We start from the raw sequence: 13,492 nt of genomic DNA, 5'->3' as shown, positions 1-13,492 counted from the left end.
GACAGCGTGGGTGGCAGGACGGCCAGGGGAGGGGGCCATGCTGACGCGGCCCCTGCGCCACGGATAAAGAGGAGATTATGGCTCACAGCTTGTAATCTGGCTTAAAACCTGACACCGTCACCATAGTCAATCTGGACCGAGGGAAGCATTTAATAAGCTCCAAAACACACAGAACAACAAAAAAACCTGGCCAGTGAACGAAGTGAAAGGCCTCAAGGCATTGCTTGCACCAGTCAGCGCTGACAGGTACCAACGAACACAGGATCCCTCATGATCCAGAAACAAGGCAATTACACGCTTGTTATCCCAGCCCACCCCACAAGCTCGAACCCAGGCTCTGCCGGGGTTTAACTGTAGGAGGCAGAAAGCAAATTAACGCCCCTGTCTGTCTGTTTAGAGCTCACAACCAGCGGAGAATCAACGGTCCCTCCCTGCCTCGCCTTGGGACACGTCGCAGGAGACGCGGCGCTCGGCTGGCTGCTCCGAAATTAAGGCAGTCGCAGACAAAGAAGCCAGACTCAAGCAGCGGGTCCAATTTGTCCTTCCTGGAAGGGTTTATTTTAAAAACAATTATTATTAAAAGAAGCCTGCTCGGGCACAAATGACAAGGCAACGAAGCCATTTGGCTTGAGGCTTAAAGGGGAGGCAGCAAGACACAAGGCAGTGTCTCTGTGAGACTTGCCATGGGGAAAAGCGCCTGGCCAGGACTCCTGCCAGGTGCCCGCCTCCCCTCACCTGCACTGGCCAACTCGGGAATGCTCAAAGGACAGGAGGGACAAGAATCGCTCCCAGGAGCGGCAGCCGGCTGCGGAGACGTGGGGCCAGCCAACAGGCTCAGGTGGTCGGAGACGTTCATGTTACTAGAGAGGCTCAAGGGTCACGTGCGTCTCCAGAGCGGCCACTAGCCCCGGGCAACAAGCCCCATGCTCCCTGTCTGTAACCCACTGGCACCACCAGCTGGACCAGCGCCGCGTGCCTGTTGCTGCTGCTTCAGTGACCGATCAGCCGCAGCATCTCCTGAGGATCCACTATCTTCTCCCGGGGTTTGCCAGAAGCTTTGCCTCTTGCCACTTCAGCAGCATCGATCTTCTCCCAGTCCGAGAAGGAAACAGGACGGACCCCTGGAGTGACAGCGAGAGCCGGGAGAGAGAAGTCAGCCAAGTAACGACAAGTTCAGCCTCACCTCGCCGTTAGCAGGGACCTGATGTGTGAACAAACCCTGCCCTTCTCCGACACGGCGTCAGACTTCAGCCTCACAAAGGAATAGTGATTTCTAACACTGTCAGGAGAGGGATGGCAGGTTCCAGTCGACTCAGATAAGTCAGACCTCTGTGAGCCGTAACAACGGTGAGCACAGCATCACCTCGGGGGACAAAACGCTTCCAGTTCACTGTTAAACCTCAGACAGCTGAGAGGCAAAACACACACAGTTTAATTGAATGTCTTTAAACACAGCAACAGCAAATGACTCTCTTGGGCATTTTAATCTTTCCCCCAACTTGCCTGGAAGGATTGCTAGGAAAACCACTCAAGAGCAATAGCTCACTGTCTAGGCAGCTGACAGTGACATTTTACCCAAGGTCCATGCTGCTTTTAACGGCCCTTCCCAGAAAGTGGTCATTAACCTTAGCAATGACACCAAGCTCGAGGGAATTCAAGTCCTGTTCTCCCTGAGCTTTGGGACGACAAAACGGCAGCACCACACACTTCCTCGGTTGGGACTCCGCTCCCAAAAGTGGCTCGTGGGACTCGCTGCCCCAACATACGCCGATCCAGGAAAAGTTTGGCTGCATCATACCTTCCCGCTGGCTGCCACAGCAGCTCCCCCCGCCCCCACCGCCGCCGCCTCCCCACTGACCTCGGCTGCGCAGGATGCTCCCCACGGCCCCGAAGCCTTCTCGGGAGGCAGACACGTCCAGCACGCCCACCTGGAGATCTTCCAGCACAGACTGGGCAGTGTCAAAGCTGTCGTTCATGGTGGTGATGATCACGCCCGTGGGTCCTCTCTTCACCCACCCGCTGCAGTACAGACCTGCGCGGGCACACAGGGCAGCCAGGCTCAGTCCAGCGTGTGGCCACGGACCCTCCTGGCTGCAAGTCCCTGCCCTGTCCCTGGGTGTCAGGTCAAGCTGCAGGTGGTGCAAGAATCCACCCCTGGTGGGAGCAGAGCGTGGCCCTTCGACGGCGCCATCACAGGGATTTGTGTACCTGCAGACGGGCGCTAAGCAGCCGTACGGCTTCAGTGACAGACTCCCAGGCCCAGTAAAACCACCAGAACCTCCAGCACCGCTTGCTGCAAAACCAGACACCCCTAATGTGAGCTGGGGGCGGGCCAGGGCTTAACACCTGACAGAGGCAGCTCCTTTCCTCAGTTTGCACTCCCTGACTGAGGCACGTGACCACCTTGCATCAGTGCTCTCGGCCAACGGAGCTTCCCACCCCAGAGCCCCCAACCCACCAGCTGGGCTTGACACACGTCCCACGCACCCCCCAGCGGATACAGACCTGGGACACCCTCCACCCTGCCCGAGCTGTTGGGGATAACGCCACGCTGGGTGTCAAAGGGTACTGCTGGGTCCAGAGGCAGGCTCCGGTATCCAATACTGCTGAGCACCAGACCACACTCCAGCTCCTCCACGTCTCCAGTGGGGACGGCTTTAGCAGAGTCACCCGAGCCCTGAGAGAGGGAGGAAGAGGCTGCTGACCTCCAGAGAAGCACCAGATGGAGAGGAGAAGCCTCCTCTGGTCCCCTTTGGCATCCTTGATCCCTGGGGATTTGCTAAAGGCCTTTCTGCAGCAGCAGCAGCAGGGAAAGAGCTCCCTTCAGAAGGGGAGAGGCTCATGTCGGTGGTACTGGCTTCCCCGAGAGCCTGCCAGCAGCCACTCCAACCAGCCAGCGGCACAAAGCAGTCTTTGGAGAGATTCCCAAGGGTACAGGGATGTGGCAGTGTCCTCCTGCAGCCCTGTCAGAGCCACACCAGCCCTGTCACCAGCCCTAGTACCTCCAGGCGGGTCAGGGCCATGCGGATGCCCCTCGCCCGCCTCCCATCGGCAGTGGGCAGCACCTCCTGGGGGCTGCGCTGGAACTTCAGCCCCCACTCCCGGGGGGCTGCTGCCTGCACGGCTGCTGCCTGCCCCTCCACTGTCTTCTCCCCAGGCTTCTCCAGGGCTGTTTTGATCATCAGCTCAGTCAGTCGCTTCCTGGGCCTGGGGGCATCTAGGAAGAAAGAGAGAGCTTCAGGATAGCAGGCACAGCAAAAGCCCCTCGGGAAACAGCAGGAGCCAAGGCCACAGTCAAGGCAGTTCCAGTGCCACGGGAGTCTGACGCCTTTGAGATGACAAACTACAAGTCAAAGTGACCAGGAGAGCTCCTGAGGCTTGAGGCCAGCGGAACACACACATCAAAGCCTGCGATTTTGCAATCTTGCTGGTGCTCGGAGGCAGCAGCCTGTGGAGAAGAGCAAGTCTCTGGACACCCTTGAACTGGGTGTTTTCTTTTTAGCTCTGCAGGAAGCTCTTAAATCAACAGCCTTGGGATCTCTCCTGCAAGGTTCCCCCAGCCCTCCTGAACCTCCTGCCCTCATCACTCGGAGAGTAAGCATCACTCCCAGGCAGCCAAGTGGCTGCTCAGACAGAGAAACAGGCTGTTCCCGTGCCTTTGTGGCCTCGTAGCACTCTGAGGACAAGCCACATCACGGTCACCTGGCTTTCATACACCATCCATTAAGCACAGGGCAAAGAGCTTCTCTGATGCGCACTCTGAGCATCTCCAGATCACTCCTGGACGCTTGCCTGCGATTCCCTGTCCAGAGGAGCATGGCACGTTTCCCTCACCTTTAATGGCATTTTCGAGGCCTGTGAAGTCAGCAGGGTTCAGGACAGGTCTGGCACCAGGCAGGTTTATCATCTCCCGCAGCTCCTGGGAATGGCAGGCAGGAAGAAGTTACCTCCAGCACACAGAGGTCGTCCAACAGCCCCAGGCCCCCTTCCCCAGCAGTCCAGGCTAGGAGCCAGCCTACAGGTGCAGGAAGAAGGACGCCCAGGTTCCTCACCCACCCCTAGACCATCTCTCCCCACCAGGGACAGGCAGCCTAAGGCTCCAGGCTGGGCAACACGCCTGCCCTCCAGCACCCCCAGCCTTACCTTGATAGTGAAAGCAACTTGGAGAGGTCCCCTCCTCCCAACCAGCCAGACGCGCTTCACCTTGCTGCCGGCGAGAGCTGCCAGGGAGCTGTCAGTGATGTCTGTCTTCTGCAAGACAGAGACAGGAGAGTGGGACGAGGGCAGATCCGGAGGGAGCCGAGGGGGAGGCACAGCCTCTGAAGGTGAACCATCAGCAAAAAAAGCAGGCTGAGCACGCAGAACGGCCGGGCCAGGATGGAAAACGAGTCACCCCCCCCTTTGCACAGAGCTATTTGCACAGCGGGTCCCTCATCACTGACTGCACTTTCCGAGGCCATCACGCACTAGAGGTAAGGAGCCAGCACCCCGTGAGATGGCCTCGGGGGATTCACCCAAGTAGCTTAAACCTTGGGGCTAACTGAGCAAAGCCTTCCAGTGATCTTGATTTTGGGGTGCCTGCAGATGCTGTTGGGTGACTTCCCAGCTCAGGATCTACAGGCATTGGAGGGAAACCCACAGCAAACCACCGCTCAAACCACCGCCTGCCCGCCCCAGGCAGCTCCAAAGCACAAACACAAGCAACACCAGGGCTCGGTCGATGGTTGGCATCTTGCAGCAACCCCACGCTCTGTTTCCATTATGTGCATGTATCTAGGTCACAAGAAGACCTTTTCCAGAAAAGACACAACAGGAGAGACACCAGGTAACCAGGATAAACCATTCCAGGCCAGTATTCTTAACAGGAAACTGCCTGCACACCCTGGCACTCATTTCCAGTGCTGTGTCCTCCGCAGCACTGCTTCCCAGCTGGCTTTAGCCACTGGTTGGCAGCGCCTCCAAGTTGTTGGTTTTTTTTTTTTTTAAAAAAAAATTTAATTTAGATATTAATACAGGAAGTTGTCGCACAGCTGTAACAAACCTCGTGGCATTTCTCCAGGAGGGAAAGCCTTTGCTGCCAACATCTGGGGCAGCAGCTGTACGGAGCAGCTGTGCACACCAGCTCCCAGCTGTCTGTAGGGGAGCACGGCAGCGGGAGGAGAGGTCCACCAGCTTGGACCAGCCACCAGTGCGCCCAGTGCTACCAGGCTGCTGCCCTCAGCTACAGTGGGAAAAGAAAAAAAAATTCCCCACAGGAGAAGCTTCTAGTGTGGTGGTGGAAAAGGGTCACAGCTCCTCCGTTGCTTCTCATAGGAAAGGAAGGGATGAAGCTCAATTGCCAGCTTTTTAGGTACCAGCAGCCCAGGAGGCAGCAGCAATCCCGAGAGCTCTGCAGCGTCACCCAAGGTAGGGCCGCAGGCTTGGATCATTCCCTATGGACTGTGGATTCATAGGGTGCACCCGAGAGGCAACAGCCTTCCCAGGAAAAAGATCCCAAAGACAGGCGAGTCTGTTTCGCCAAGATGGGTGGGAACCAGCACCCACCCAGCAGGGAGTGAATTTGGGCCCCAGGCTGCCTTGACAGCACGGAGCATCCTCGTGACTCACCCTGAGGAGGTGCAGCGGTGACAGGAGGATCCGGGCAATATCCAGAGCCACGTTGCCGTGACCCAGAATCAGCGCCGTTTCACAGCTCAGGTCGGGCTTCAGCTGTGGGGAGAGAAAGACCCATCTGTGAGCGAATCCACCCAGCCTCCAGGACGCCCACCCCCTCAGAGCCGCTCCCACCACCCAAGTCCCTTTCCACCTCCCCTTTTCCCCAAAAGGAGGTGGTGCAGATGGGGAAACTCCACACCAGCTTCCTCCCCAAGCAGGCACAGCAACACAGCCACTCCAGGCACCCCAGCCAGTCCCTCTCTCCCCCTCTTCCTGCAATGGCATCTCTGGGAGCAGGGGCTGTTTTGGCCAAAAAAACCTTCCTCAGGCCAAAGCGGAGCATTATCCCCCCCAGATTCCCATCTGGCCTGGCCAAAACGTGCTGCCAACCTAAAGAGCCAGCTAATCCGCTCTCACTGATGTGCAAATTGTTCACATTTCTACCATCTAAGAAGGATTTAACATGGTGCCTGCTAATCTTTTCCAATTGCAGGCCTTTCAGGACTTAATCTGGAGCTGAATGCCTGCGTTTGGAAGCAGGACAGGGACGAAGGGCAGGGAAACGCACGGCTCTACTCACATCCCGGTTCTCAGGCAGCCCGTTGTACCAGCCCACGAACGCCCGGGCCGAATAAACGCCGGGGAGGTTCTCCCCTGGGATCCCCAGGATGCGGTTATCTTCAGCACCGTAACTCTGGGGAGGGAGCAGACACAGTCAGAGATGTCACCACGTGCAGGGCTTGACACCAAAACACAAAATGCCCCCTTCCAGCTGCTGCCAGGGACCCTGCAGAGCTGCCAACCCTTCCCGAGGGCCAGGATGCTCAACGGAGGGGCTAAACACAGCCTGAGCACAGGGCCTTCATCCACCCCATCCCCCTGGGCTCCAGAGCCAAACTGGGCTTGACCAAGGGTCAAGGCAGAGCACAACGAGCAGAGGACTGAACAGGAGGGACAAATCCATGTCAGGCTGAACCAGGTATCGGCCGTCACAGGGAAGAGGATCCTCAACCTGGCCGTGGGGTTTCAGAGACCTGCATTTGACGCCACGCTCTAGCACACACACCCTGCAAGGCATCGGGCAGGCCTGGTGGCATCTGAGCTGTCCCAAGGCTGGGGAGAGTTTACTACAGTAATAAGGCACCCAGAAACGCCTCGTCCGGGCCCTCCTCCTGAGCTCTCCGTGGGGAATAACGCTGCAGACTTTCCCCACGACTGCTGGGGAGCTCAGGCAGCCCTGGCTCCGGGGCGGGGTACCCACCAGCACCACGGCGGGGTACCCACCAGCACCACGGCGTGGTAAGCCTGCCGCAGCTCTGCCACCGTGACGTCCCTCCCCACGGCGATGTTCCCGTAGTAGGCGCAGCGCTCCGAGCGCGCCGTCTGCGTGAAGGCGTTGATGACGTTCTGCCAAGATCGAACCAGCACCGGGGAGTTACGGCTAAGCCACCGCCGGGGCCAAGGCCTGCTGCTGACAGGAGGTCCCCGTTCCCGTCCACCCCAGCCTTGAGATGCTTCTCCTCGTCTCCAAGTCCGTTATTCCGAGACTCTTATCTAACAACAGACGCAGATAACTCACAGGCAGATAAGCACAACTTGGCACTCTTTCCACCACCCTCTGTCGAAAGGAAAATCCATCTTTTGCCCCTGCCTGGGGAGGACAGGACCCTTTCGATACCTTCAGCCCCTCTGAGCAAACCCCGCTGTAGGAGCAAAGTCCTTCCCAAAGGTGAGGCTTGCGAAGGGAGTCCCAGCAAACAGCCCCTTCCATCAAGGGTGCTGCCTGCCAGCCTCTCATCTCAACCCTTCCTAGAACCCGCTTCATCCAGAGAGGGTGCAGGGCAGGATGGCAACCAAAGCCTTTTCTTCCGAGGGATCCGGGCTGCACAGCAAAACAAACGGATCTTCCCCGGCAGCTCCAGCCGGGCTCAGCCTGGTGACAGGACAGACACCACCGGACCGCGGAAGCTGCCCCCAACCCACATCCGTTACGTCCACTCCTCAGCTCCCAGCTCAAAGGGATCCAGGCATTTTGGTCTGATGATCTCCAGGGATCAGAGGGAACCATCGCAAGACATTGCTGTGTCTGGATCTCCTGAGTCCTACCACTCCAACCACCTCTACCCCACTCAGACACAGCAGATACCCCTGGGTACAACCAGGCCTACTGCGAGGCAAAGGAAAATGGTTGATTTCAAAGAACTCTCTGGTTTAACTTCTCCTTGCCCAGGTGTGAACCTACAGCCCAACTCTATCACCCCTAACAGCAGCTCCGTGTGTTCCCAGGCACCTAGAACGGGTATGGGCTGAGCAGAGGCAAACAGCAACCGCAGCAAGCAGGCAAGATCCCGCTGGCAGAAGGTTCCCTGGTACAAAGAAACCCACCCGTGCTCCTTGGCCTTGCTCTAGGCCAGGCTGACCAGCACCAGGAGCAGCAATTCCCGTCACAAGCCCCTGTTTCTGACCTGCTGTCCAGAGCCCCAATGCCAGACGTCCCATATCACCCAGCCATGGTTTCGCTGGGTCTCAGCACGGAGGAGATTTGGAGCTCCCCAGTGTGACAGCTCCACACCACCGCCAGCCTTGAGGCACCACGAAGGGCAGCGACTGCCTCGCCTGCGCCCACCACCATCGTCGCGTTCAACCACACGGGCAAGGGGAGGAAACCAGCACCCACCTTCACTTCAGGATGGTCTGGGGCCACCCCAAAACGGACGAGCCCGAAGGGAACAGGCAGCTTCTCGTAGATGTCCACCCGGGTCCCGCCGTGGTGCTGCAGGAGAAGGAAGTCACGGTTAAGGGACGAGGACAGAAAGGCTGCACGAGCCCAGCAGCTCAGGAGGGACACGCAACGCTCGCCTGCTGCTGGGGGAAACACGGGGCAGGAGGGAGGGTTGCACCAAGATCCCACAGCCAGAAACAGCCTCTTCCAGACTCTTCCATACCCTGGATGATGCTGTACCTGTTCCTGCCAGCTCAGCTTGCAAGGTATAGTGGGGAGCGTGACCCCAACCACCACCAAGTACATCCTGGGGGGAACTCCATCCCCCTACCCACCCCATAGCTCCTCTTCCACCCTAACCTGGTGGCTATCCAGTCCCCAGGGGGGGTGACAGCCCACACACTAGCTGGGCAGCACCCAGTACAGCACCCTGTATGCTGGTGGACCTGCCAGGCTGTCTGCCACCCCCCCCCTTGCCCCCCAGCAGAGGTGCCCATGCCCTGAGATCCCCCTGAGCCGAGTCACCTCAGGGTCAGAGCTTGAGACAGACGTTTTGCTGCAAGGCTTTTGTTATCTTGTATTTTGAGTCAGCCTCTTCCCAGAGGTTAAGCAGCCCTGAAATTTGTCCCTGAGGCTTAGTAACAGCGATTTTCCAACACAGAGACATCACAGCACGGTTTAATGACAGGGTTAGGCTGCTCTATCTCCGCTCGGGTGCCAGCAGCCCAATTCTGTGCTCGGGTCTCATTTCCCAACAGAGAGCTGACTGCCCAGAGCCCTAACGTTTACAGACACAGGCAAAGGGTCACCTGTATGCCTTAATTCAACTGGGGGAGGAAGAGGCAGGAGAGCAAGTCCTTGCACATTCCCTTTAATACATAGTTAACGTCACCCCTGTTGGGTGACAACAGCTCCGAGCGAGGCAGATGTCTGCTGCTTATTTGATTCTAGAAAAATCACTTGGGCTGAACTTGCAGCAACCCGGCCAGGCCTGGGCCCAGCCTGGATGGCCCAGGGGCAGGGCAGGCGAAGGGATCCAGGAGAACTCTGGGGGGTCAGGGCTGCCCCAAGCAGCGCCCCCAACACCACAGACCCGGCTGGAACAGGGCTGGGAACCCACAAAACAACCCCCCAACCCCCCTAAGAGCATGGAGATGCCTCCCACAGCGGGCACGTCCCTGCCCTCTCCCACGCCGGTACCTTGAGGATGTGCTGAGCCGTGTAAAACCCCGCGGGCCCGCTGCCCACCACGCAGACGCGAGGAGCCGGGGCAGGCGAGGACAGCCACCGCTTGAGACCTGGAGGTGCAAAGGACAGAGGGGACGTGAGGCCGCAGGTGGTGCCGACCCCCAGGCCCGGCCATAGCCCTTCCCTCGAGCCCAGCACTGACCCAGAGGGGCTCGTCCCCCCGCGCCGGCCATCGCACACAGCCGGGCGGCGGAGGAAGGCCGGGGTTTATGTACCGGCCCGGCGGCGCGTCCCCCCGGAGAGGTGTGAGGCGGGAACGCCTCGAGGTCACGGCCAGCAGCCCCCGTGCTCCGCCAAGCCTGCGGCCTTGGTGCCTATGGCTGGGCCGGACCCGGCCGGGGGTGCCGGCGGGGCTGTCAGCTGCCCCGGAGAAGGGCACCAGAAAGTACCGTACCCGGGATGACCCCAGCCCTACGCACCGGGGGATCCCGGTCCCGGCCCAAGGGGCACGGGGGCCCCCAGAACTCCTGCCCCAGAGCGCGGGGCATGGTCCCCTCGGCCCCGCACCCCTCACTCCCCAGGGCTGGAGCACGGGCCTGCCGGGCACAGCTCCCGCAGCCCCTGGGGCCCGCAGCCCCAGTTCTCCCGGTCCCAGTTACCCCTGCAGCCGCTAGGGCCCGCAGCCCCAGTTCCCCCGGCTCCGGTTCCCCCCGCAGCTCCAGTTCTCCCGGTCCCGGTTCCCTCCGCAGCCGCTCGGGCCCACAGCCCCGGTTCTCCCGGTCCCGGTTCACCCCGAGCCCCGGTTCTCCCGGTCCCAGTTCCCCTCGCAGCCCTGGTCCCCCCCACAGCCCCGGTTCCCGCGGTCCCGGTGCCCCCCGTGGTCCCGGTTTCCCCGCAGCGCCGGTACACCCCGCAGCCTCTCGGGCCCACAACCGCGGTTCCCCCCGAACCCGGCGGGCCCGGGACACGTGCTCCCCCCGCCCCCGGCGCCGTTGCCCCGTGACGCCGCCAAGCCCCGCCCCTCACCGCCCGGGACGCCACCGCCCCTCCAGCACGCGCCGCCCGGTCCCATCCCGGCCGCCGCCGCCGCTGCCGCCGCCGCCGCCACTGTCCCGCCCCCTCCCCCCCGACGACCAATCGCGAGGTGGGACGGCGCGTTGTTTAGCATAATCCCGCCCCCACAGCGCCGCGTGGCCCCGCCCCCGCCCCGGCAGCCAATGGCCGCACGCCGTTGCCACCGGGGCTGTCCGGAAACGAGCGGTACCATAGAGAGGTAGGGAAGGAGAGGCCTTCTCGCGGCCGCCCGTGCCGCTGCTCTCTATGGTGAGGCCTCCGCGGTACCCTACCTGCTGGGGGCTCCCCGCATCGGCATCATCCCTGCGGCTGCTAATTGCGTGCGCCCCTTTATTGTCAAGCGTGATTAACTGCGGAGGTCTCCCGGGGGAAACCGAAGCTCAGACCGATGCTAACCATCCCCCTGCGCAGCCGTCCACCCGGTGCCGGGAGAAACCCACAGCATCCGCTCAGGAAGGGATAAAACAGCAGCGCCAGAGACAGCGGATAAATGCTGCTGCCACAGCTCCAGCCCTAGCCTCCCCCACAGCCCTGACTTTATTTCATCCTTAAGCCCCGTCGCTCGGCTCATTTCCAATGCAGCTACTCACGCCTCCCATGCAGGGACACCCCATCTTGCTTCACCCCCCGAGCAATACACCAGGCAGGGAAATCATCTCAGCGGGCCCAGGAGATGCTTAAGGGTTGTACAGCTGCCAAACCACGCAGGCGAGCGCTAACAGGGCTTTTTAAAAGCAATTAAAACTGAGAGGAATTTACAGCTAGAAGCTGATTTTAATAAGGGTCATAAAAGCAACATGCTTTCTCGCACGGTCTTGAAAATTAGTTCATGGCTGTCTGCAAAGGCATGCTGAGAACAGCAGCTGGCCATATGCCTCCGTCTGCACCCGCTTCTCCAGGGTTTTTGCAGTGAGGACCAGGATTTCCGATGCCTTTAAAGCCTGTGCCTGTGCTCCAAGCCCCCAGCCTTAGCTCAGCACAGCAATTACCAGCCTATTGCCCAGAGAGGCAAGGCTGGAGGCTCATTCCAAATATCAGCATTGATATCATCCACAAAAAAGAGATGAGTTTAAATTTGGGGCATCGCTCAAGGCAGAAATTTTGGGGGTTCTGAGCATAGGTCAGAAATCTCCCTTTTCCCCATTAACCTCTGCTCTATCTGCTGCTTCTGACAGTGAATAATCCACATCTTTCCCAAATCACAAGTCATCTCCCGCTGGTGAAGGACCTGCGAACACTTGCCTTTAGATGGCACTGTGTTAAACAACATCCATGAAATCCAGCTGTGTAAAGGGCTGTTGCTCCCACCGATGCTTAGAAACATTTTGGGACTGACCTCTCTGCAACAGGGGAGGAGAAAGAGCATTTTGTGCCCACAAGCAGGGACACGTGATGCTGAAATTACCCCACCCGAACCACAAGCAACACTAATGCATGTTCACCACCCCCATCGCCGGAGCCAGGAGCACCATTAATTTAGCAGGTTTAGCATAATTTGCCTCTGATGCTCAATTCAGAAACCAATAATGGGAGTGGGAGGGTAGCTCTGAGGAAGGTCTGTGCTACCCCTGAGCCCTGGGTGACTCCCAGGAGCACTCAGGCCATTTGATCCAGCCTCCCTCCCACCTACAGACCCGGCCTAACCCATGCTCAAAGGGCAAGAATTTGCTCTTTGAATGTTTCACATTGTCCTGGATCAATAAACCCACATGGGGCTGGTTAGAGATGACACAGCAATGCCACCAGCCCAGGGTGTCAGCAGCCCCCAGGCACCAGCCCAAGATAAATCAGTAATTCCCTATTTCTGATGCCAAAGAACTCTTGGGCCAAGACACTGGATAGATCCAGGGCCAGCGTTCCCTGCCCCCAAGTCTGGATCTGCTGCACAGGGACAGCCATGGCCATCCTGGCTCATGTCACAGCGGCCACATGGGGACACTTCTTCAGTGGGTCTGAGGATGTCCCCACACTTGGTGAAGGTGAACAGGGCACGTGATGCCCACGGGAGGGCAAACGCCACAGGCTGCCCACTGCAACCCTCACCCTGCCACGGGCCAGGACCAGGGCAGAGCATCCCTGTGCCTCGGGACACATTCGGGATGTGGAGCCTTGTAAATCCTGGTTGTGGGGCTGGGGGGGGGGGGTGTCCAGCCCTGGTGGGGGGACAGCACGAATCAGGGAGCAAAACCCTGGGCTCAGAGCAAAGCCTTACACAGCCCAGGGCCAGCACTGACTCCCACACTGGTCCCAGTTGCGCCGTTGCCTTCTCTGCCACCAGATGTGACTCTGGGCTGGACTTTGCCGTCAATCTTGCAGGTCTGGGAGAGCAGAGCACCCCGGGAAAGCCAGGCACAACATCCCAGAGGGGCTTGGAACTGGCTACGTGAGCATCCCACCTGCTGGCAGCGGCTCCGTGGGCTGAGTTTACCCTCCCTAAACAGGAAAAGTCTCCCAAGTCCTGGAGACCTGTCTGCCTCCAGCGGGTGATTCTCCTGCTAAACTCTTGCAATAGCAACAATCGGGTATGGGGTCACGTCCGGCACCCCAATGTGGATACCCCACATAGAACGAGGGTCTTTCCCCCAGCCCTGCTCTGGGCACTATGGGATACCAGTGTGACTTGCCCCAGCACAAAACCCAGTAAAAGAAGGTGCACTTCAACGTGTTAAGGCTGAATTTGCCAAATCGTTGTTCCTAGAAGGGACTGATTTATCCCAAAGTCAGGCAAAGCGCAGGCAGAAGTGACACAACCCCCTCCCCACGATACACTCCTTCCCTGAGCCTCCCACCACACATTTGCACCCCCATCCTACACATCCCGGCAGCTCTCAGCTGGGAATCAGCTCTGGATGC

General features: G+C 59.2%; 1 protein-coding gene across 2 annotated transcripts; it reads right to left on the bottom strand.

Annotated features, from left to right (window-relative positions):
* Positions 1-750: 750 nt before the first annotated feature.
* FDXR (ferredoxin reductase) lies at positions 751-12,005 on the bottom strand. Of its 2 annotated transcripts, none has more exons than XM_086473387.1 (12): positions 11,882-12,005; positions 9,578-9,675; positions 8,333-8,428; positions 6,940-7,062; positions 6,236-6,349; positions 5,608-5,709; positions 4,144-4,251; positions 3,835-3,919; positions 3,003-3,217; positions 2,506-2,677; positions 1,859-2,032; positions 751-1,121 (listed from the first exon to the last, which is right to left on the bottom strand). In XM_086473387.1, the coding sequence occupies exons 1-12, from the start codon at positions 12,003-12,005 to the stop codon at positions 991-993; spliced, it is 1,542 nt and encodes a 513-aa protein (XP_086329513.1). In that variant the 3' UTR covers positions 751-990. The 2 variants fall into 2 exon arrangements, with proteins under 2 accessions (XP_086329513.1, XP_086329514.1); XM_086473388.1 differs by lacking the exon at positions 11,882-12,005 and adding an exon at positions 10,592-10,637.
* Positions 12,006-13,492: the final 1,487 nt, after the last annotated feature.

Source organism: Leptosomus discolor, chromosome 15 (genome assembly GCF_034619465.1).
Source record: "Leptosomus discolor isolate bLepDis1 chromosome 15, bLepDis1.hap2, whole genome shotgun sequence".
Classification (NCBI taxonomy): Eukaryota; Metazoa; Chordata; class Aves; order Leptosomiformes; family Leptosomidae; genus Leptosomus; species Leptosomus discolor.
This window is presented reverse-complemented; position numbering and strand designations above follow the sequence as displayed.